This window comes from Nanorana parkeri, unplaced genomic scaffold, assembly GCF_000935625.1.
Source record: "Nanorana parkeri isolate BGI_ZX_2015 unplaced genomic scaffold, ASM93562v1 scaffold881, whole genome shotgun sequence".
Taxonomy (NCBI): domain Eukaryota; kingdom Metazoa; phylum Chordata; class Amphibia; order Anura; family Dicroglossidae; genus Nanorana; species Nanorana parkeri.
In genome coordinates this window covers 511,508-534,348 of record NW_017307149.1, presented here as the reverse complement: position 1 = coordinate 534,348, position 22,841 = coordinate 511,508, and the positions used below count along the sequence as shown (strand labels likewise).

The 22,841-nt window shown below is 40.9% G+C and overlaps 1 protein-coding gene across 3 annotated transcripts in view; it reads left to right on the top strand.

Annotated features, from left to right (window-relative positions):
* Nucleotides 1-15,567: 15,567 nt before the first annotated feature.
* The window catches only part of SLIT1 (slit guidance ligand 1), a 279,649-nt gene continuing 272,375 nt past the window's right edge, over nt 15,568-22,841 (top strand). For all 3 annotated transcript variants that reach the window (XM_018565734.1, XM_018565736.1, XM_018565735.1), the window contains exon 1: nt 15,568-16,148. In XM_018565734.1, the coding sequence (XP_018421236.1) occupies nt 15,955-16,148 (194 nt within the window). In that variant the 5' untranslated portion in view covers nt 15,568-15,954. The remainder of the gene's footprint in view (nt 16,149-22,841) is intronic.

Genomic DNA, 22,841 nt, shown 5'->3' with positions numbered 1-22,841 from the left:
CACAAATAAGATACATTTATATTAATAGTTAAGGTACTTGAATGCGTTTTTAAGATTTAACTCCTGAGTTTAGTGTCACTTTAACTACCAGACTCCAAGAAATATAGTCAACTGTTTGTCAAAGTTTGACTATATGCTTTAATTGATTCCAAAATGTGACTGTTTATCATTTTCTTATGTTGTATAATTGTACATTTAATACGGGGCCACAAAAAATATTTTGTGGTTTAAGTACATTTTTAACCAAAAATGCAGATTTAGCATGTGTACCTTTTAGACTGTAAGCCCTCGGGGGCAGGGCCCTCCTTACCATCGTGTCTTGAATTGTATTGTGATTGTAATGTCTTCCTTATATTGTAAAGCGCTGCACAAACTGTTGGCGCTATATAAATCCTGTATCATAATATAATAATAATAATGTGTACAAAAAATAAAAAAAAAATTGTTCTGGTTGTGCAGTAGTAAAAACCTAACTTTCCATTTCAGTGTGAAACAGCTATTAAAGTTTAAAGCTACTATTCTACAATGCGGCAAGCTTGGAGTGGTTTATATACTGTGTGATAGGTTCACTGTTTTCCGAGAACTCTTTACAGAGCTGGAATCAAATTACAGGGATGCTTTGCAATAGATGTTGGATTTTCTTTAAAGTTTTTCCTCTGCTAAATAATGTAAATTGTGCTGCTTTTCTTATTACAGCATCGATACGGTTTAGATGGTGATAGTAGCAAAACATTGTGACATGGCTCATTTCAATATTTGCAGCATAGAGAAAGGTAAGAAAAAGAAATACACTTTTCTGTATTCTTTGCAATATATCAAGTTTACCTCAAGGGTAAAATTACATTAAAATTGGAGCTGCACTTTAAATTTCTTGTTAATAAGCAATTAAAATGTCAAGCTGAGACTTAAGTTTCACACTGTTTCCCCAGATAGGATTATAAAGAAGGATTCTTCTCTGTAAAATGTCAACACTGTTTCATTATACCTGTTGACTATCTGCATTTTCTTTCCTGTGAAAGAAAATATTTTGCGTGTGTTCTTATTCCTGTTAGATGTCTTAATTTTCACACATACTATGAACAAATAAATAAAAAATAAAAAAAAGCTTTTGACATTGCAATTCAAGCTTACAATGTGTTGCTATGTGTAAGTAGTGTTATGATTTAGGGGATAGGCACAGACACATACTTTTCAAAATCAATAATAAATATATAAGACTGTAACAATATAACAATATATATAAATCTGTGAGATATTAAATATATATGTGTGTGTCTGTTTGGATGCAAGGGCGTTTGGAATTATACAATTCATACAGTACAAAAACAACCAGAAATCCAGTCTTGGACTCTCCCAATTGATGGGCGCCTCTGTTGACCAAAGTTTTTTCCTAATTTTTTGGTCCTTCCCTATCCACATTACTATACCAGAATACACACAGCCACTGGCATCAGGATATCTGAATTCTCCCGACAAACCGTGAAAGGGACCAAAATCTGCACGGAGACAGTAATTAATATTCTCTGTATCAGTGGCGTAACAATCGCTATAGCGACCCAGGCGGCCGCTATGGGGCCCAGGGCACAGGGAGCCTGGCCAGGATATCCCCCTGATGCTGTGCGGGCCGCCGGGGTCGCTATGGCATCTAAGGTTGCTGGCTGTCACTGGCGGGTGTGAGGAGGAACGTGTCGCTGTTAGATCACTGACAACATATCAGTGATCTGTGCAGCGGCACGTTTCTCCTCACAGCCACTGCTGAGTCAGTGACAGCCAGCAGCTGCGGAGCAGGAGACTAGGCCCGGCGTCGGCAGTGGAGGAGGAGGCGGGGCCCTGGCTGAGGAGGCGGGGCCCGACGACAGAAGAGGAGGCAGGTAAGAGGTGTGCAGGGGTGTGACCAGCCCACCTGAGACCATGCACAGCCTACAGTAGAGAGTCTATGGTGGGCTGTGCAAGGTCACCCTTAGGTAGGCTATGTAGGATATCATGTGGTCTTTGTGAACTACTACACTGTAGCTCCCTTGCTTTTTCTGTCTTTTTAACACTCTGTATAGACGCGAGGATGCTGAGATACATTCCAATGCTGTTGGGGGTACTGTGACAACTGGCCAGCTTGGAGAATCGGGTGAGTATAACTTTGTTATTTTTGAACCTAGACGAAAATTAGCACTGTAGCCCCACTGCAAGGGTTAATAAAACATTTTCCTTTAAAACCTTTGTCTGTTTTCTGTTGCTGTCTGTGTTACTGCTGGGAAACAATCACCCTCTCTATTCATCTTGGTGGCCCTTGTCGCAGGACAGAAAGTGATCCAAAAAAAATCTAAATTTGACCATTGCCATTAGAATAGGAGAGGAGGACAAATCTTTCAATGGGGATAGCTGTATAAGAGAAATTTCACCCTAATTCTGAGAGATTCTTCCTCACTTCCTGTTATCTCTGCTTGACAGGAAGTAAATCTCCCTAACAGGAAATAGACAGTGACCTGACAGGATTTTTTAGCCATTTTCTTCTCTATTTAAAATGAAAATAAAATAATTTAGATATACTTTAAGTAACACAAAGAGGATGCACTACATCTCCCAGCAATATGTGACTGATCATGAAGCACTCACTCACCAAGTAGTCCCTCACTTGCCAATAGGTATGCTTGCTTTCCACATGATCTTTCCTGAAAGGATGTGAGACAGCCAGCAGCCCCGTACAGGTGCTCTTTTTTTTACTTTACCTGTTACAGATAGACCTGGCTTCAACCCGGTTCCTTGTTTGTCACTCACAGGACACAAATGTTGAGCCTGCCTACAAACTTTATAAGGTGCTGCACAAGCAGTTAGGGCAAATGTGCATGCAACAGTCTCATCTTCCATGTTGTCTCAGCTGCTTCAGGACACGGTTAAATGTCCTGTTGCCTGAGCGCAGCCAGCATCTGCAAATTTAGATGTGCGTGCCCATTCAGAGTTGGTGTATGTGGTAGAGATGCTTCGTGGTTCGTGGTGGCAAGCAATCAAGGGAGACACCCAACATGCTAGCTGGATGGCAATGGATGAAGGTTGGGTAGAGGATAACATATTTGGTGTTTAGAAGGAGATGGGGAGAAGTGCCCTAGGGAAGACCAGCAACTTGCACCCCCTAGCCCTCCTCCAGCAGTGCAACCCCCCCCCTGCAGGGCCCCATTCTCCTGCCAGCTAGCTTCCGCAGGCGACAGGTGAATGTAAGCAGCTGGGAGCAAAAGCCAGACTGCTATTGGCTGTTTTAATTTGAAATAGCCTATAGCAGACAGGCTATTGAGACCCGTCCAATGAGCAGATGAGCGGACCTGAAAGAGAAAGTTGTCTCTCAGTTTCGCTGTGCCCCAAGCCGCAGTGCGACCCTAGGCGGCTGCCTAGAGGCAGCACCGGCCCTGGGGAGAAGGGTCAGCCTAAACCTCATCCCCTTTGCCAGTCCAGGCTTTTGAAGTTTCCTTTGTGCTCATGGGCCAATGTATAGATTTGTGTGTCTTAATGAAAGCCATGGACTTTTGCTTTGTTATTCACAAAAATGTAAAGCAAAAACGTCCATATGACACCGATCCTTCTTCCTGATTACCAGCCTTGCAATACCACAAATGTATTAAACATTTGGACTGGGCATTCCACAGACTGCCTTCCACTGACACTTTTCACCCCTAATCTTAACACTCTCCAATTAAGCCCCACTAGAGGCTTGAAATCAGAGCAGTATAGCGGTGCGCTGCCTTGTCAGTCTGTTTGCTGTTGACACCTGGGAGGAAAATTGTACAGCAGCTTAAAAAAATGACAATTGCAAATTACTGATGTGATTGTAAACATCTTTTGATTTCTAAATACAGAACAAAAAATAGGAATAGAGATTAAAAAAAAATCCAGAGACTAACACATAGAATTGTATCTGTACAAGCTTTCATTGTTATCTGGAGACCTTAGTAAACAGACAGCATGGCTAGTAGCAAAGCGTGAATGTGTTCAATTAGTGAACAAAAGAAATCCATTTAATATGAAATAAAAATATTGCTCTGAAATCACTAAATGGATCCCGTTAACATATTTTTCTTTGTTTGCTGTGCAAAAAGGCTAAAACTTTGCAGTGCAGGGCTGACGGCCCACAAAAAGACCTTGTTCATCCGTATACTGTTGGTTTTACAGCAACTAATGCATCATGGGAGTAGACTTTTTCCCTGGTTTAGATTTGTTCAGCTATGATTTTCTGAAAAGGGACCTCCTCCCTCCTAATTTTTTTATTTTTATTTCTACAATGTACCTTACTGTTAGAGGTAAGCGGCCCAAAAGCAGTGTTTTGTGATGCAATGAGTTGTTTGGTTTATGGTATTGCACTGCAAATACATGGTATGCAGCCAATTTTTGTTCACCCCAAAAATATTGGTATGCTCATTGTTAAGCTATATACACTACATTGCCAAAAGTATTGGGACGCCTTTACATGAACTCTAATGGCATCCCAGACTTAGTCCGTAGGGTTCAATATTGAGTTGGCCCACCCTTTGCAGCTATAACAGCTTCAACTCATCTGGGAAAGCATCCACAAGGATTAGAGGTGTGTCTATGGGAATGTTTGACCATTCTTCCAGAAGCACATTTGTGAGGTCAGGTACTGATGTTGGAGGAGAAGGCCGGGCTCACAGTCTCCGCTCTAATTCATCCCAAAGGTGTTCTATCATGTTGAGGTCAGGACTCTGTGCAGGCCAGTCAAGTTCTTCCACCCCAAACTGGCTCATCCATGTCTTAATGGACCTTGCTTTGTGCACTGGTGCGCAGTCATGTTGGAACAGGAAGGGGCCATCCCCAAACTGTTCCCACAAAGTTGGGAGCATGAAATTGTCCAAAATGTCTTGGTATGCTGATGCCTTAAGAGTTCCCTTCACTGGAACTAAGGGGCCAAGGCCAACCCCTGAAAAACAACCCCACCCCATAATCCCCCCTCCACCAAACTTTACACTTGGCACAATGCAGTCAGGTAAGTACCGTTCTCCTGGCAACCGCCAAACCCAGACACGTCCATCGGAATGCCAGACAAAGAAGTGTGATTGGTCAACTCCAGAGAACATGTCTCCACTTCTCTAGAGTCCAGTGGCGGCGCGCGTTACACCACTGCATCCATTGTTTGCTACTATGATGCACGTCAATAAATAGAAGTTTTTTTGAAAATCTGGAGTGCCGGTGTCTCTGCTTCTGTACACCACTGCATCTGACGCTTTGCATTACACTTGGTGATGTAAGGCTTGGATTCGACGGAGCTCTCTACGCACTGTTGTTGTGCCAATCTGAAGGCCACACAAAGTTTGGAGGTCTGTAGCTATTGACTCTGCAGACAGTTGTCGACTTCAGTGCACTGTGCACTTTAGCATGCGCTGACCCCGCTCTGTCATTTTACGTGGCCTACCACTTCGTGGCTGAGTTGCTGTTGTTCCCAGTTGCTTCCACTTTGTTATAATACCACCAACAGGTGACCGTGGAATATTTAGTAGCAAGGAAATTTGACGTAACGCCTGAATCCCATGATTTGGAGGGGTGTCCCAATACTTTTGGCAATATAGTGTATATTGACACATCCACCTCAATCTTGTAACTGTTTTACAGCTGTGTTTTGATTTGCCTTAGTTTAAATGTGCCAGCCGCTTGCAATTTGGAATCTACAATACCCTTCGGCTAAAGCCCTGCACTTTATGCAGGCGTTTCCTGGCTAGGAACCAATGGAACTAATGTTAGACCACTATGACTTCCATGGGTGAACATAGCCTGCCCGGTTAACAGGCACACAATGTATATTTTTCTTACATAGGTGATACTTCCCCCTTAATTCTCACTTCCCATAGAATCCATTAGCGTATAATTGCTGATGTTTACAACTTGTCATAATTACTTAATAGTGTTGCAGGTTATGTAAGCTGCGCTCTGGGACGCAGTGAGCTCTCTAGAAGGATGCAGCTGTTGAACAGTGCTTGGTTGGTTATGGATGTTCTATGCACATGGAGCAATGGGGCCTCGTTCTTGTTTAACACTAGGTGCATTGTACTTGACCTCCCTGCTCAGGATCATTTTTTAAAACTTATTGCTTGTGGCGTTAGTGTTCCATCATCTAAAGTTTCATTGTTTTTCAGCTTCCACAGAGCAGGAGTGTATGTTAACTAATGTAGTTATAAAATGTTTACAAGAACTACAGTTCACATCCTGCTAACGTGCTAACACATATATTGCTAAATTGTGTTCATTAATCAGCACATATTATCTTTAAAAATATTCCAGGGCATTATTAAACTATTACACTGTTTAGCACAAAATAAGTGGAAAATGTATGTTAAAAGAACCAGAATATATCAGAGACATTAAAAAGTCTTAAAATGCTTATTTGTTTTGTGTGGAAACCCTGAGAGTCCACACTGTACATTTTATATGCACTGCATGCTAGCATTCTAGTGTGTAATTAGATACTCTTTTTAACATTATTTAACATCATATTTAAACTTTATGTTCACATTGTGCAAAGTACAAAGGGCCGTAAGGCTCTACTTGCATTTCAGAGCGGGTTCCCAAGAGGGGCTTTTTAGGAACAGGATAGAATAGGCAGAACTCCTTCTCCAGTGTAAAAAAGTAGTCAACCTGTTAAATAACGTATCTAAGTACAAATAAACAGCTATGTTAAGAAGTGTATTGAGTATGTTTATTTGCACCAATCAGGTAGGAACTGTGTCCTTAGAAACTGAATAAACAAATCCAATAGATTCCGTATAGTCTGGCTACTGAGAACAGCTACCTATACTGCTGTACATTTAGCCTATAGTCATATAAAAGGGACACAGACTGGAAATCACGATCTTTCAGTAATTCCAGAGTAAGAAAAAAATGGTTGTCTTTTGTTACAAAGTTATATTCTTTTTTATGTAAATTATTTCAAATTAGGCTTCTCTTGACCCTTCGCTTCTCTCTACCTGCTTTATTCACTCATATTATATTTGTAGTTAAAGTGATACTAAACTAAAGAGTAAATCTTAAAAATGCATTCAAGTACCTGAACTATTAACAAAAATATATATTATTTGTGTATCACTCGGCTGTAGATCCTCAAATCCTCTCTGAATTGGTGCTGACACTGTCCTTCCTTCTGGAGGGTGGCTACTTTATTCTCCCCATGGTCCCTGTGTGTGTTGTAAAGTAGTCACCACTCCAAGCTCACTCCTGTGATGGACTACAATCTCATGTTTAGTTTAATCATTTGTACTGAGATTGTAGTCCATCCCGGGAGCCAGCTTGGGAGCCAGTGATGACTACTTTACAACACACACAGGGACCATGGGGAGAATAAAGTAGCCACCCTCCAGAAGGAAGGACAGTGTCAGCACCAATTCAGAGATGATTTGAGGCTCTACAGCCGAGTGATACACAAATAAGATACATTTTTGTTAATAGTAAAGGCACTTGAATGTATTTCTAAGATTTAACTCCTGAGTTTAGTGTCACTTTAAATATATATATAATGTTTTTACACACTTGACAAGGTTTACAAAACAGCAGTAGTTTCAGAAAAGGTCAGCTGTAACATTTTAAACTTCTTGGCTGCTTGGCTTCCGGCCAGGTATTTGTCCAGCCTTGCAAATTGGTCAAACAAGGATGAATGCATTGGACTGGCCACCACTTTGTGCTCTAATTAAATGGTCAGGTGTCTTTTGATGGTTGTTGTATTACCTTTTATCATTTTTTTTTTTTTAGACATAGCTACATGTTGTGGGCACAGTTTTCCAATATAACTGTAAGTGTTAGCAGTTGACATGCAGACCTGGGATGTTTCCCTTCATACTTTGCAATTCCTCATTGAGGGTACAGCATGCGAGATTAAAACAAGTAAATAAAATGTCCATGTGCAATAGCTAGAGTGACTTTGCTGAGTACTACTGAAGAGCACTAGCTGTGCCAGGTTAAGAGCACTTTAGAGCATTTACATGTTTTTCTATTGATTTTTTTTCTTAGTAAATTCTATTTAGCTGAGGGATCTCTTGCCTTCTTGCTACTGGTCTTGTTTGCAGAGTATTACTAGGTTGCCAGAGACAGCAATAGGAATCTGCTTCACTAATTCTGTTGACTCAGGTGCATCAACAGTGCAAATTCTTGGGAAGTAAGCTTCCCCTACGTTGAGACTCCCAGTGACAGTAACCAGGACTGTCCTGAAAGAAAAGTGGGACTTGTCAAAGGAAAAGAATGAAAGAAAGATGGATATATTATGAATGGTTATTGTCAGAGTATCTAGGTAACTGAATGCCTTGAGACTATATACAGGTCTTTATGTAGAGTAATTCAGGCCATACATGTAAAAATCTCATTATACAATCTTCTTTAAATTTACTAACAACTATTTTATGCAAGGGCTTTCCTTAATCTTTTAAAGTAATATCTAATCAGTCACTACTACTACACAGTACATCTAAACTAGCCTAAGGGCTTGTTCATACGATGTCCGGATTCTGTCTGTTCCAGTCCGGACAGAAAAATACTGCATGCCACATTTTCTCCGGTCCGGAAATGCACAAACGCGTCAATGAAAAATCGCACCGAAAACGCACCGCACTGCAGTTAACATACTGACAGCCCCACTCCCCCCCAAAAAACTGGAATGCGGTAAAAACGCGTCAAAAACGCACTGCACGCATAGCACCGCATCTGCAGATCTGGACCAGAAAATGGTGTGAACAAGCCCTTAAGCCCAACTTTAGCAAAAACTTTTCTTATGGTTTTGTACAGAGTGGGGAAAGGCATAGAATTTCTGTTTTTATTTGTGGTTGCGCTGGGAAGCTTTCTTCTAACTTCCTGTCTTCATTTAATATATTGCCGTTTCGGCAATATATTAAATGAGATGTGGGCAACTTGCCAGGTTTAAAGATGGCCACCGCTACTCGTGGCAGCCATCTTTAAAAACGTTATGTGCAGTCAGTCACTGCAGTGGAGGCCGACTGGAGACAGGGGTACACCGGAGGCCCGCACAGAGAGAGCACCCCAAGTGAGGCTCTCGAGTGTGCGGGCCCCCGGCTTCCTCCGGTGCTGCGGGAGCCCGGCCGCCTCCACCTCCTGCCAGTCACCTGTACGGCCGTCGGCCGATACTCATGTAAGGTACCCGGCCGGGCCCCTCAGGCGGTGTCGGGCCCCTTACTTGCGTATCGGCTGTACCCCCCTGACGGCGGCCCTGCCTATGCTATCATATGCTGCTATGAAGGCACCAGGTAAATGGAAATGAGGTGAAAACTCCTCAATGGGGAAACTAGACAACCTGTTCCACATTTGTCTGGTACTTGCAGTTAGTTCTACAGCAGTTAAAATACCTTTAATTTCTGCCTTAGTGTAAAGGCCACTTGTTTCCATTTGCAATCTGTTTTTAAAAGGCTTTTAAAATATTATTATTATTATTATACAGGATTTATATAGTGCCAACAGTTTGCTCAGGGCTTTACAATATAAGGAAGACATTATATGTCCTGCCCCTGAGAGCTTACAATCTAAAACGGAAGGGCAAGTGATACATGAGGAGGTAGCTGTGTGGGGATGAATTGTTTGAGAATGTGATAGTTCAGTGGTTAGGTTGAGGTGGGATAGGCTTCCCTGAAGAGATGAGTCCTTAGGGATCGCCTAAAGGCAGTCAAGGTGGGAGATAGGCGGACAGGTTGGGGTAAAGAGTTCCAGAGGATGAGAGAGACTCTAAATAATTCCTGGAGGTCGAGTATGGGAGGAGTTGACAAGGGAGCTGGAAAGCAGGAGGTCTTGGGAGGAGCGGATGGGACGGTTAGGGTGATACTTTGAGACAAGGTCTGAGATATATCCGGGGTCAGAGTTGTGGATGGCTTTGTAAGTGATTGTTAATATTTTGAATTTTATCCTTTGGGCGAGTGGAAGCCTGTACAGGGATTGGCAGAGGGGGATGGGGGACAGAAACCAGTGGAGGGATTGGCAGAGGGGGGTTGCAGACACTGAGTGGTTGGTCAGGTGGAAGAGTCTAGCAGCTGCATTCATGATAGACTGAAGGGGGGATAGCCTGTGTAGTAGATATATTTTGGAATCTCCCCTGTCCCATATTAGTAACAAGCAGTACAACATTTGACCACCAAAATTACTTTTTTGGCTTTCTGGAAGCTGGTAGATTGTTTGATACAATTAATTTGTAGGTATAAAAGGGAATTGGATAGGCACATTAGCACAAACTACTACTAAGGGACTGATTTTTAGGGCAGAGCTTAGAAACTTTCTCTCCTACCATTCTCTTCTGAAGCAGGAAACAGGTTTCTTTTTTTAATAGCTACTATATGTGCATTTCCTTGATACATTTGATTTAATGGCTAGGCTTCAGCCTGAAACATAGTAATATAAGCACAATTTGCTAAAACATCTCCCTTGTAAATTGTACCTATACAAGCTTAATGGTGCAGAGTAGATGTAGGGTGAGACATTAGCAACAGCACTCTGTTACTGAGGCAAAATTGCACTACCAGAACACCTATCGTTATTGTATTTTGCAAGGGATTTTAATGGAATGTGGCTGATTGGCCAATGGGCGTGAACAATGCACTGGGCCAGCTGTGCTCATGCCTAATTCTGTCCACTCGGTGGTGCCATTCTGTCCTTTGCCTGGTGCCTGTAAGCAGTATTTTTTGTTTTTTTGCTCCCATCTACTGCTGCAGTTGCAAAGGCCATCAATATGCACTTCAAATCACATACAAGTGCAGTAAGGACTCGAATGAGCAGTGGAAAAATGTAAGGTCTGATGCTAAGCTATAGTTGTCTACAGCTTTGGCATTTGGGTTTTTATATAGAGGTCCTTGATCAAATGTATTTACAAATTAATGTTTGCATGTTATTAAAGTCACAATTGGTTTGAAAAGAGGAGCTGGCCAAGATCTGAATGCTTCATAAATACCAATTGCTGTTGGTTGTATATACTTTAAGACATAGAACTGAACAGAGCTAAAGTTGGACTGAGCCTATTGTTCCTGCAGGAACAACAGAAGAATACACAGAAGGGAAGGATGTATTTGCTAATTATTTTAGTACCTTTTCATCATTCAACACCGATGAATATTGACTTGTGACTAGTGATGGGCTCGGGCGTGTTCGCAGCTCCACGTGCCGAGCCCGCCAGGAAGCTGACAGCGCCGCAGCGCCAATCACAGGTACTGAGACATTATCCCGGTCCGCATTTGCAGAGATTGGGAAATGTCTCCGTGCCTGTGATTGGCGCTGCGGCGCTGTCAGCTTCTTGGCGGGCTCGGCACATGGAGCTGCGAACACGCCCGAGCCCATCACTACTCGTGACCCTAGACAGGTTAAGGTCTTCTGAAAACATCAAATCAGCCTGCGCCAGCTGATGAGCCTTATATTGGCTAGTCAGTGCATAAAGTTGCAGATTTCATGTTTAAAGCTTGTTGCGCTATGGCTGGATTCAAAAGTCATTCTAGTCAGCAGCTGAAATACCTCAGCGAACTGATAATGATATCTGGGAAAAAGATCATTTGTGTTTTTTTTTTATCCCCAGTCACATTTACCTATTAGTGACTGTTAAAAGCTTCTTAGTACTAAAACATTTTTACATCAGGCTTTCTGTATGTGAAAGACAGCATGGAGCATACATAGATTGGGTGTGTTTGGGAATACTTCTCAGCATTTCAAACAAATATGGTGCACAGATTACTAGATTGCTGACAAAATGAAGTGGGTGGTCTTTTGCACTATGTACACCTATGACTGAATGATATATTAATACCAGTGTAGGTAGGTTTTGTTCCATGGTCTAATATCAAGGATGCATTTTCAGTGTGGACTGTGTATATTTTTAGAGAAGAGTTCCATTCCAGGTATAATTTTTATGTCAGACCTTCCATACTCTGAACTCTGTATGGTCTTCTGATTTCAATCAAAAACCCACATAGCAAGGATAACTTGCCACAAACTTGTGTCAGGTTTAAATTGTAATTCTTTCTAACTTGCTGCACACATTCCTGGCAAATTGTAGACTTGCAGAACACTCGCAGCACAAGTTTTAGTTGAAACTTTTTGAATTTGTAGCAAATTTGCTTGGCAAATCTACAGCAAGAGTCCTGCAGGCCTTAGCAAGAGCTCTGCAAGTGTACAGCACGTTTGCAAAGCATGTTGATCTGGAGACTCGCAATGCTGACTTGCTGTAATTGTGCAACAAAATTGTGAAGCTTGGCAAGTCTGCAATAGTTTAGCAAGTCATTTTCAAACTTGCAGCTCAATTGCTTGCTATCTGGGTAGCTAAAACTCGAGAAATGTGGCGCCTTACTTGCGATGGCTAAGTAGAGGTCTTTATTTCATTGTGGTCACTATAAGTACTTGTAAATATATTGGTTGGTAATAAAAATGGTTCTTTGCTGGCACATACAATCTAGTGCAGTGCAGACAGTGAATAAAGCATGTCCTTACTCAATACCAAAAAAATGGTATCGGTGCACCCTAGTACCATTCTACAATCACCTCTGGTTCATCATTGCACATATCAGATCATGTTTGAACAACAAGAATATCAAGTTTGTTAAAAGTGTTGGTAATGTTTATTCTGATTATCTCCCCGATGTATCATGCTAATGGCATTATTTGCAAATATCAGGCAATGTTTGGACTATCTACTGTGTAAGTGTACCTTGTAATTCAATCTCAGCAGAGCGCTTAATAACCTATATTACTCTCTTTACTGACCAGGGAGGGGAGGGTTTTAAGAATCATTTATATACCTGGCAGAATTCTTGAACAGAAGGTGGATTTCAAACTTTTACTAATTGATTCTCCTCCACGAGCTTCAGTAGGAAATTGTGAATAATTTGAGAGTAAGAAAGGCACATTATGTCGAGAGGAATAGCTCACAATGGAATGTCAGGCACTCCGAATGAGACAACTGCCTTACTGGATACGTGTGCAGCCATCCTAATTACATAGAGCTTTAGAGAGTGCATAGAATCATCATTCTCCGCCTTAGAAGAGCTTACCGTCTAATGTCCCTGTTACAGGCAAAGTATTAAAGCCCATAATAATAATATTTCTATAGCACTTTTCTCCATGGGCACTCAAAGCGGTGATCAAGGTGGTGTTGGGATCTTTGAAGAGAATGGTTCCAACTTACTACTGAGCGCGTCCAAGATGGCTGCCTCATCTCGTATTTGCTCCTGAATGTTCTTAAAAGGAAGGATGGTCCATTTTGCACTATATCCCACAGGGCTTAGTAACAGGAAAATGGTGGTGGATGTACTGTAGATCCAAATGCAGAAAAGAGTCGGGACAGCAATGTATGACCAACAAGTTAAAATAGGATATCATCGAATGGCATAACCCTAATGTCTTGGGGCCACACAGCGCACCCCATTACCAAGGTGACAAACCTGTAACAGTCAGACACTCTAGGGCTGATTTATACCAGAGGCCATATAACCTGCCAGTATATTTTTGACTTGTGGGAGGAAATCAGAGGACCCGGAGGAAACACACATACACACAGGGAGGGGAATTTATGAAAAACTGGAGCAGACAGAATCTGGAGCAGCTGTGCATGGCAACCAATCAGCTTCTCTCTTTCATTTTCAAATCTTAACTGAACAAACTGAAGAGAGAAGCTGATTGGTTGCCCTGGGCAACTGCTCCAGATTTTGTCTGCTCCGGTTTTGATCAATATGTAGAATCCCTGCAGATAGTATCCCTATAGAGGTGATCAAGTCCAGGAGCAAGAGTTCCGGCTTGTTTTCTCTTGTTCAGCCTCTAAAACTGATAGGACACAGTTACTGTTCAGCTGATCATTTTCCACCAGGCTTGATTAGGAACTGTTGAGAGTGTAAAATGTACTCTTCCCAATACTTAGAGCTGACATGTGACACAGCAGGTGTCAAATGCCAGCTCTATAAAGCTTAATTCACACCTTGACAATAGCGTTTCTGTGTGGATTTTGCGTGTTTTTGCATGCGTTTTATGTGCATTTCCACAATACGAAATCACCTGCACTCCATACAGCGTACAGACCTTGGATGGAAGGTTGGTGCTTGAAGTGAAAACGCGGATGGCACCGTGTCAGATACAGTCCATAATAGAAGTCATCAGCACTCGATGATGTGTGCAAGAAGTAAAGCACTTTTTACTAAATTGTCACATGCGTCATACAGCCAACGTTTCAGGGGCCACACAGGGTCCCTTCTTCTGGGCGACATAGTGACCTAACTATGTCGCCCAGAGGAAGGGACCCTGCGTGGCCCCGAAACGTTGGCTGTATGACGCATGTGACAATTTATTAAAAAGTGCTTTACTTCTTGCACACATCATCGAGTGCTGGTGACTTCTATTATGTGCATTTCCACACGCATATTAAGTCACGCATTTTTGTAAGCAGAGTGTGGTATTTCTGGGCTTTGTTCAAATCAGCGCAGTCTGTTCCGGACCAGACCAAAAAAAAAATACTGCTTGTCTCATTTTCTCTGGTCTGGAATGCACTAGAACACATGGGAATGCATACAAACGCACGCAAACACACTGGACTGCACCTGAAACCTCATTTTAAGCTAAGAAAGAAACAAGAAAAGCGCTCCGAAACATGTCAAAATTGCAGTAAAAACGATGCAAAACACAATGCGTTCCAGATCTGTTCCGGAAAATGGTGTGAACCTGACCTAAAAATCAACTGAGCCGGATGCAGTGGCGTCACAAGGGGGGTGCGGCCCGCACCCGGGTGCCACCATTGGAGGGGTGATACTCAAATGACTGACTTACCAAGTTGGCCGCTGGCAGGCGTCAATAAGGTCATCTCACACACGTGTGGTGACGTTATGCGCATGCGCGATGACGTCATGGCGGGAGACCAGGGATGCCCCTGGTCGGATTTCAAAAGGATCAGCCGAACAGTGACTGCGTCCTACCAAAAAAAAAGATTTTTTAATCAACTTTTTTTCGATCATCCCCGGTCCAAATTTCAACCAATGCAGCATAAATCCGACGCAATTTTAGCCGTCTATGGCTAGCTTTAGCCACACCTTACCTTGTATCCTATTTATTTCAGCCGCCTTCTTCCACTGACACTTTCTGTTATTTTACACTTTGAAGATGAAAACAAGTATCAAGCTTTTCTTCTGTCAAAAGTACAGCAAGGGGTTGTCTGCTGGTTGCTGTTCACACTAGATACATGCAAAGCTGTGAACCTTCCAGCAAAACTTTCTACTTATAAAAAAAAAAGGTGTCTTACATTACAGTGTGTATTTCTTGACACCCCCTCTGCTGGCTCTTTTTTAAAAGCTGTGAGGTATTGGGGCACGACCGCTTGCCATTTGTCTTTCTTATTTTAACAAGGTGCTGAGTGTTAAAAGCAGTGTAATGTGTGTGCTGCCTGCAAGCTATTGTAGTTGCTTAGTTTGTCAATGAGCTCCCACCTCTCCCCTTGCTGTTCTGTAGGGGGTAAAGCCCAGCACACTAGACGGAGGAGGGAGCAGGGAGGAGTCAGGCGTGATATTTGTGTGTCTCTCAATTGATGGATGACTGCTGTTATGTGCCTGTGTGTGTGTGCGCTTTCTCTGGCTCTTATTTATGCTGGTACCAAGCCTTAGACACAGAGAGCAGCCAGATAACGCTGTGCAGGGGAGAACTCCAGACAGAGGAAGACAAGGGCAGACTTAGTGCAAAAGGAACCAGCTTCAATGAATTCAAAGGTGCTGTGAGAGCAGCCTTTTCCACGGCAGCCGAGAGCAAAAAGGATTTCTGTGTCTTTGTAATACAAGTAGTGAGTAACTGAGATTACTGCATTTTTTTGTTATTGTTAGCTTTTTTAAACAAATTTTTTTTTAAATATTCTTTTACGTTGGGATTGGCCAAGGATTCTGGAACCTACCTGGACCATCTCCAGGTCTCTGATGATTTAAAGGGCTCACTTACACTCTTTAGACTGGGAAAACGTAAACCTCTGCCAGCATGGCTATGAGAGGATATCCTACCTTCCCATTGTGGCTCAGAGTCGGAGTATGGATCCTGGCATGGAGCAGCCTCTGCCAAGTGTTTGCCAACGGATGCCCGGCGTTGTGTACCTGTAGTGGAACCACAGTGGATTGCCATGGATTGGGGCTTAAAATGGTACCAAAAAACATCCCCAGGAGCACAGAAAGACTGTAAGTACAGCTGCTCCCCCTCTCTTTTTTTATTGTATAACTGTGCATATCCATAAGACTGTAAGTTCAGCTGCTCCCCCTCTCTTTTTTTATTGTATAACTGTGCATATCCATAAGTTGTCAACTTTCACAATTTATTTTGTATATCCAGCACAGAAAGACTGTAAGTACAGCTGCCCCCTACCCCCCTCTTTTTTTTTAATAACTGTGCATATCCATAAGTTGTCAACTTTCACAATTGATTTTGTATATGCAGCAAGCTAACTGCCAATAACAGCTAAACCCACATTGCATTTGAAAAAACATTTATAAAAGTTAGGCAGCCCGAAAACCAGGCAGTTTAACCACTTTTCAGCATCTTTTCAACAAAGTGTGTGCTATATTTTTTTGTGTCATAGTCACAAAGCATACAAATATATGCGGTTACAATTTTAGTAAAACATTTTTTTTTTAGTAGAAGAATTGCCCCCCACTATTTTTATTTGCTGGTTTCAAAAAAATGTAATCTATTGTGTGTTTTTGGTCCAGTTCTCTTGTATGATTAACAGGACTCAACTTTGTCACTAAACTCTTCATTTTAGCAATCACTTGACTGTATCCCAGTACACAAGCACATATATACCCATACACAATTTCATCTTGTCCCCCATTTATGTGATGTCCTCGGTGGATAAGCCTCTACTCCTAAACATTTGGAAAATGTAATATTTTTTCTAGCAGCTTTTTAATGAGAGTGGAGACTGACATCTCACGTTGTAACCGCACAGATCAGTCTGATGCTGGTTATATCACATGCTGTGATCTCGTTGGCTATGACCGCACAAGAGCATTGAATTAATCATGTACTTCAAAGCATTTAAGAACTATAAATATCCCCAGATAGTGACTTCATGGAGCAGCCTGACATTTTTTTTGAAGGAGCGCTTTTTTCCCTTTTCTCCTGTATGTGTTATATTAAAGTTTGCAGGGTTAGTGGAAAAACTTCTGCTACATTGAACCATTTGACTCCCGCTGTACCTCATGGGAAGCTGCAATTGCTATTAGAAGCACAGTTAATGAAGTTGTACATTTGGGAACAGGACTTTGACTGACAGCTATGCTTTCAATGGAGGTTCCATTCTGCTGCAGGTCTCCCTCTGCACCAGTCAGCCTTAATAAGTCAGCCAATAGTAGCCCCTGGCTAAGTGTGGATGCTTGTGCGATTTGTCATGCTGTAAATTATATGTTTTCTTTTGTTTGTTTTTCAACATGTTTTGCTGATGTTCAAAGTAACTTAAAACATTCTGTTCTTTATCATGTGGCATGCTAGGAGATGTGTAATCCTTTTAAAAGATCAAGCGTGAGGGTTTTTAAAATATGGATTTTATAGTCTCCTTTTTGCCTAAATGAGTTCAATCAATTGTATTGATTGCCAGGTTTTTTGTTTTGTTTGTTATTTTTGCTCAGTTTCTAAAGCAGCTTTTTTTTCCAGAGACAAGAGAACATACATGTTATCCATCTGTTTTTCTGTTGTCGCATTATTAAAAGTTACGTTAGAGAACATAATAAAACAACTTTATCTTTCACGCTGTCCATTTTTAAGCCGTACATTGGCTAATTTAATATGACGGAGATCAAGTACATTGAATCATAAGAACAACTAGGTAGTCAAATTAGATTTTTCAGATTGCTCCAAATTGATAAAAGGAATCTTAGGTTTCTATAGGATACAGCGCATAACATAGCGTTCTTGCTGCTTTTTCCTGCCAAATATAAACAATTAGTGAAAAATATCTGTCATGTTTACAGTGAAGCCCTATTGGCAACAAAATCCAAAGTGTGTATACTATCTGAGATTATGAGGGCATTTTGGGAAATTCAGCACAGAGGGTGGAAAGTAATTTTCTATTCTATATTACGTTCATACATTGTAGTATATTAGCATGTGAAAGTCGTAGCTTCGCAGTTTATTCTTATGCATATATAAATAATGCTACTTTGTACTTTCCTGTTTATGATATTGAGGTTGTAAAGCTCCAGCCAGTGACAGGAGTACAAATTCTTTTTATTGCAGTAATGGTTAATGGTAACACAATATTGTTTTATTTTACACTTCCTTTTAATAGTTGGCATGAAGTTTGCATACCATAGCTCGGCTTTCTTGCCACATCTACTCAGTGTTGAGTGAAAGGTTTAGAAATTGTCACTTGGGTCTAGAATTAAAATGCTTTTGGGGGCAAGGCTACATTGAGCAAGTCATGCTTTCCGTTACATATATCTCAGATAAAGAAATGGCAAAAGTGTTAATTCACCTGAACTCAGGCATGTATAATGCAACTGCAAATCTCTTTGTTAAAGTATATCATCGAAAAAGGGTATATGAACAGTTTGGGAAGGAGTTCTGGATGCTTAGTGATGTGGCTGAGTACTTGCTGAATATAGCTCCTCTTGTTTATTTAGTAACATATTCAATTTCATGGGGCAAAAGTACAACCCTGTGGATCACCTAAAGGCCAAACAGAAATCAAAATCAGCAGTGCAGATCTTTGAACATTTGAAACATACGCATGCGTACCATAAATTTTCTATGCAATATGAGCAAAGATTGAGTGAACAGAATTACAGCAATGGACTTTCATACACTGGAACTTTGGTTTAGTGGTCTGGAAGTTTTTTCCCCCGTTTGCTCTTGTTACCAGCTAAGAAAGAGAAAACAACTGTGCCAGCATGACATTCACTGAAGAGGGGATATGTGTGCAGGAAGGGAAAGGGGTCTCCAAAGGGTCTGATAGTTTGTACAGAATTAATCACTTATGGGCCCCTTTGAGAAAAAAAAAAAAACTTCCAGGGCTCAATACGTTTGGGCCAATACTGTTGTGGTTTGGAGACCTACAGTTTGTAGTGAGTTTCTAAGTTGTAACTGTGCTTTAAGGTAGTCTTCAAACATCTGGTTTGGGGGTAGCCTTAACCAGTAGACCCACAAAAGTCTGCATTGTGTTGCATGTGTTAAAGTTTGTCATTTAACACGTGTTGCATGTGTTAAATGACTGTTGCTAGACTAAAAAGTCATAACTTATTGTATATTATTCCTCTCTCCTCTCTCCTTCTCTCCTCTTGTTAGTAAATAGCCTTTTACTTCGTTTTCAAATTGCAATGAAGAAATTGCAGCTGCATTAAGCTAGCCATGGGCATCAGATGGCGGTTGGACGTCTCACCCCACTAAACAGTCATTGGAATGATCAATTGTTCCATTAGCATGCACACAACAATCATCTGGGTAGGCGTGTTAATCCCTGTGGTCATAAGGAAAAAACAAAAATCTAACGTGGCTGATTGCTAGTTACTGCCAAAACCATTTAGCTGGGATCTGTCTCTACCCATAGGCACGAATTGGCTCATTTCAGATTATTTTATGTTTGTTGTACTTTTATCCTGCACTGCCACATAGATTTAAAATCTGAGTAGGCTTATTAATCGCTATGGTCAGTAGGGGGAAAAAAGAATGTTAAATATAGCATAATGTTATACCATAATATCAATTAACTTTATTATAATTTATTCATAGCCTCTTTGCGGGTTTATTGTTAGGTTTAACTCATTATCTAAAACTATAATCCTTTTGTATTCTGACATGTACTGAAGCAAATATATTCACAAGCCATCTGCTGCTGAGATATATTCGCTATAAGTGAATCAAATTATTATTTTTTTCCTATATCACAAAAGTTGTTCTGACTTACACTTCCGTGGAAAAGTTTCACTTCATACCCTGGAGCTGTACATGTTGGAATCATTTTAATGACTGTTTAGTGACAAGCATAAAACTTTGATGAATTCCACAAAGAATTTTGGGAGCTTTAATGAAAACCACAACTTTGCTATTGCGAGGCATAAAAACAGTCAAATGTTCTCCTCACCATTTCTTTGCTCAAGTATGTGTGTGTGTGTGTGTGTAGGCTCAGTCCATCCTCTGGGATCCTTATCTTATCAAAGGCTTTCAGTCAAGTGCATTGGTATTCCTCACCTCCGCCAGAGTCATTATGAGCTGCCTGTGTTTAGATCATTTAGATAGCAGTGCACGATGAAATTTCCTGCTTTTCAATTGCCAGACCATCTGGAAAATATGTCTTACACTCAGGCATGCATTTGTGCTTTGCAGGGGCTGTGCGTGCATGTGAGATGTGAAGGGGGAGCCCTCAAGCTGCAGCTAATGAAATGGCAATTATTAACTCTTCTGGGGCAGGTTGACTTTAGGACGTTTGGTACTTATTAAAATGCTGTTGCCATTACGCTTGCTTGTAACTGATGGACTTCAAAACGTTATGGTAGGGGTGTTCGCCCTAGAACATGTCGTATTGAATCTCTGAAACAGCTGCAGCTAAATAAATGGGAAATGTTATCTCAACTGGGACAGTCTGAGTTTAATTAAGCATGATTTGCATCTGCCGCATTCGGCAGCAACATTGACGAATGCGACAGATGCAAATGACGAATGACAGCAACAGGCAAATTCTCTGTGAATCTGCATCACATGAATGACGAATGTGGAATTATATAAATCAGCAGTGCAGATATTTATGAAATGTTTGAGGGCCCATCCTCACTTAAGCATTTTGTTGCAGTGCATTAATGCATGCGCAGTATGGCACACATTAACGTAGTAGTAGTGTGTTAAGGCAACCTTTTCATTATGAATGGGCTACCAATGCACCACAACAGATATAAAAAAATGTTCATGACCCTTTTTTACAACACGCATGACAGTGTATGGTATGTGTGCTATGGTGTTTTGTGCTCCACTGTTCAATGGGTTGGGGTGCCTTTCACAATTAATGACATTGCACAGTACCACACATAAAGCAGGTGCATTGCCATGCATTGGTTATGTGCATTATCACGTGCATTTTAGTGCATATTGCCACCACACAGAAGTGTAAATGAGCCCTGAAATTCATTTGGGTTCACCTACTTTTGCTGTGGAAAATGTTAGCAGGAGAATGTTGTACAATTCAGTACTTTTTATATAAGGTGAATCTAACTGAAACTTCTATAATCAGGCAAATGATATGTCAGAAAACATACAGTGAATCTGAGATTCAGTCATTTATAAATACACCACGGTGCTCCTTAATATGTCTCATCTTACTCACTTAGAAAACAGTTATACCTTAAAGAGGAACTTTACCCATATCTTCAAAATAACAACAAACACACCTTTAGAAATGTTTAGTAATATCAATCTACAAACACATCCTTCTAGATAATTGCCGGTTTTGTATTCTATGCAAACCTTATTTCTCTTTTCTTTCCCAGTCTTCTGACAGTGGCCATGTTAGCTAAGGGCAGATTACTAGCTCTCCATTTACTTCCTGGGACTCTTGCACATGTGACTGGACATGTGACCATGCACATCACCTCAGAGCTGCATGCTGTTGTGATTCTTAGTAAAAGGGGGTAAAGGTCCACTTTAAAACCCATGATTTCTTATAGTGCATGAAAACACATATGACTCTAGCCTTCTAGAGCTTTAAGACATGATATACTGTGCAGCTGTGCTTTGCTGTAGTGTGCCATAAAACATGAAGCTAACTGTGGTGCATTCCTGTTCCATTTATATTGAATGACACTTCGGCACCTTGTCAGTGTACCAAAATGCATGTACATTTAGGTGCGTTAAAATGTCTGTTACTGTGCACTAATACATTGTATTTGAATATGCATTTAGTAATACGCTGTAAGAACATGAATCTGACCTTCGACCATTTTAACAGACTCATCACTTGGCCAAGAACTATACTGATTGACTCCTGGCTCATAAAAGTGAAACCTCATATATCTATTGACACCATAATCACATGCCTTGTGCAGACTTGTAAGCCTACATCCCAAATGAAGACAAAAACTATATCAAAAGTATATTACTTAGAAAATAATGGACTTGAAAAATATGGCAGTAGAAGCATAGTTACTTGTAAAATACTTATTGTGTATTAAAAAAAAAACTCTGTAGTGTCGGGTCAATGACTATAGATTACAATTGCAAAGTGCTTTTACTGCTCTGGGCTATGGCTTGTAGTAGACAGGTCCAAGTGATGCCAAATCTGATCCCCTAAAGCTGCATCCGTTTTGTGTGTTAAAGATCTTTCCTTATGTGGTTAAAACAAAATTCTTTCCAAGCAAAATACTTTTTTGGCACCTTTTTTTATAACACAAGAAAAAAAATGGATATAATATTGCGGATTGGCACAACAGCGGTACTGCTTTAAAAACATCCTACTCTGGTGCTGCTTATGGACTCATGTTATGTCCTTTAATAAAACAAAATTTGGTGACCAATAGCAGCCTCAAATCATTTCACTACACTCAGCTGACTTCTAGATACCTTAAGCAACTGCTAGTTTTTCTATGGAAAACATTTCTTGGCTTATTTTGTTATGCAAAAAGCCAAGTGTAGCATCCTGTGGCAACCAGTCAGGATTGCCCTTTAAACGAGTACTTTAACATGAAATCTGATTGCTATACTTTGCACATTATTATTGCGGCTACATCCCTTTATTAAATTGGCTTGATACTGTACCTACTATAATGTTCATATAGGGCCTCCTATACAGAGGGTTGAAATGGCGAGTTACCAGTCACAGCTATTGATTGTAACTAAACAATAAAGAAAGACAGACCCATAGAGACTAAACTACAGGACTACATGACTGGGGG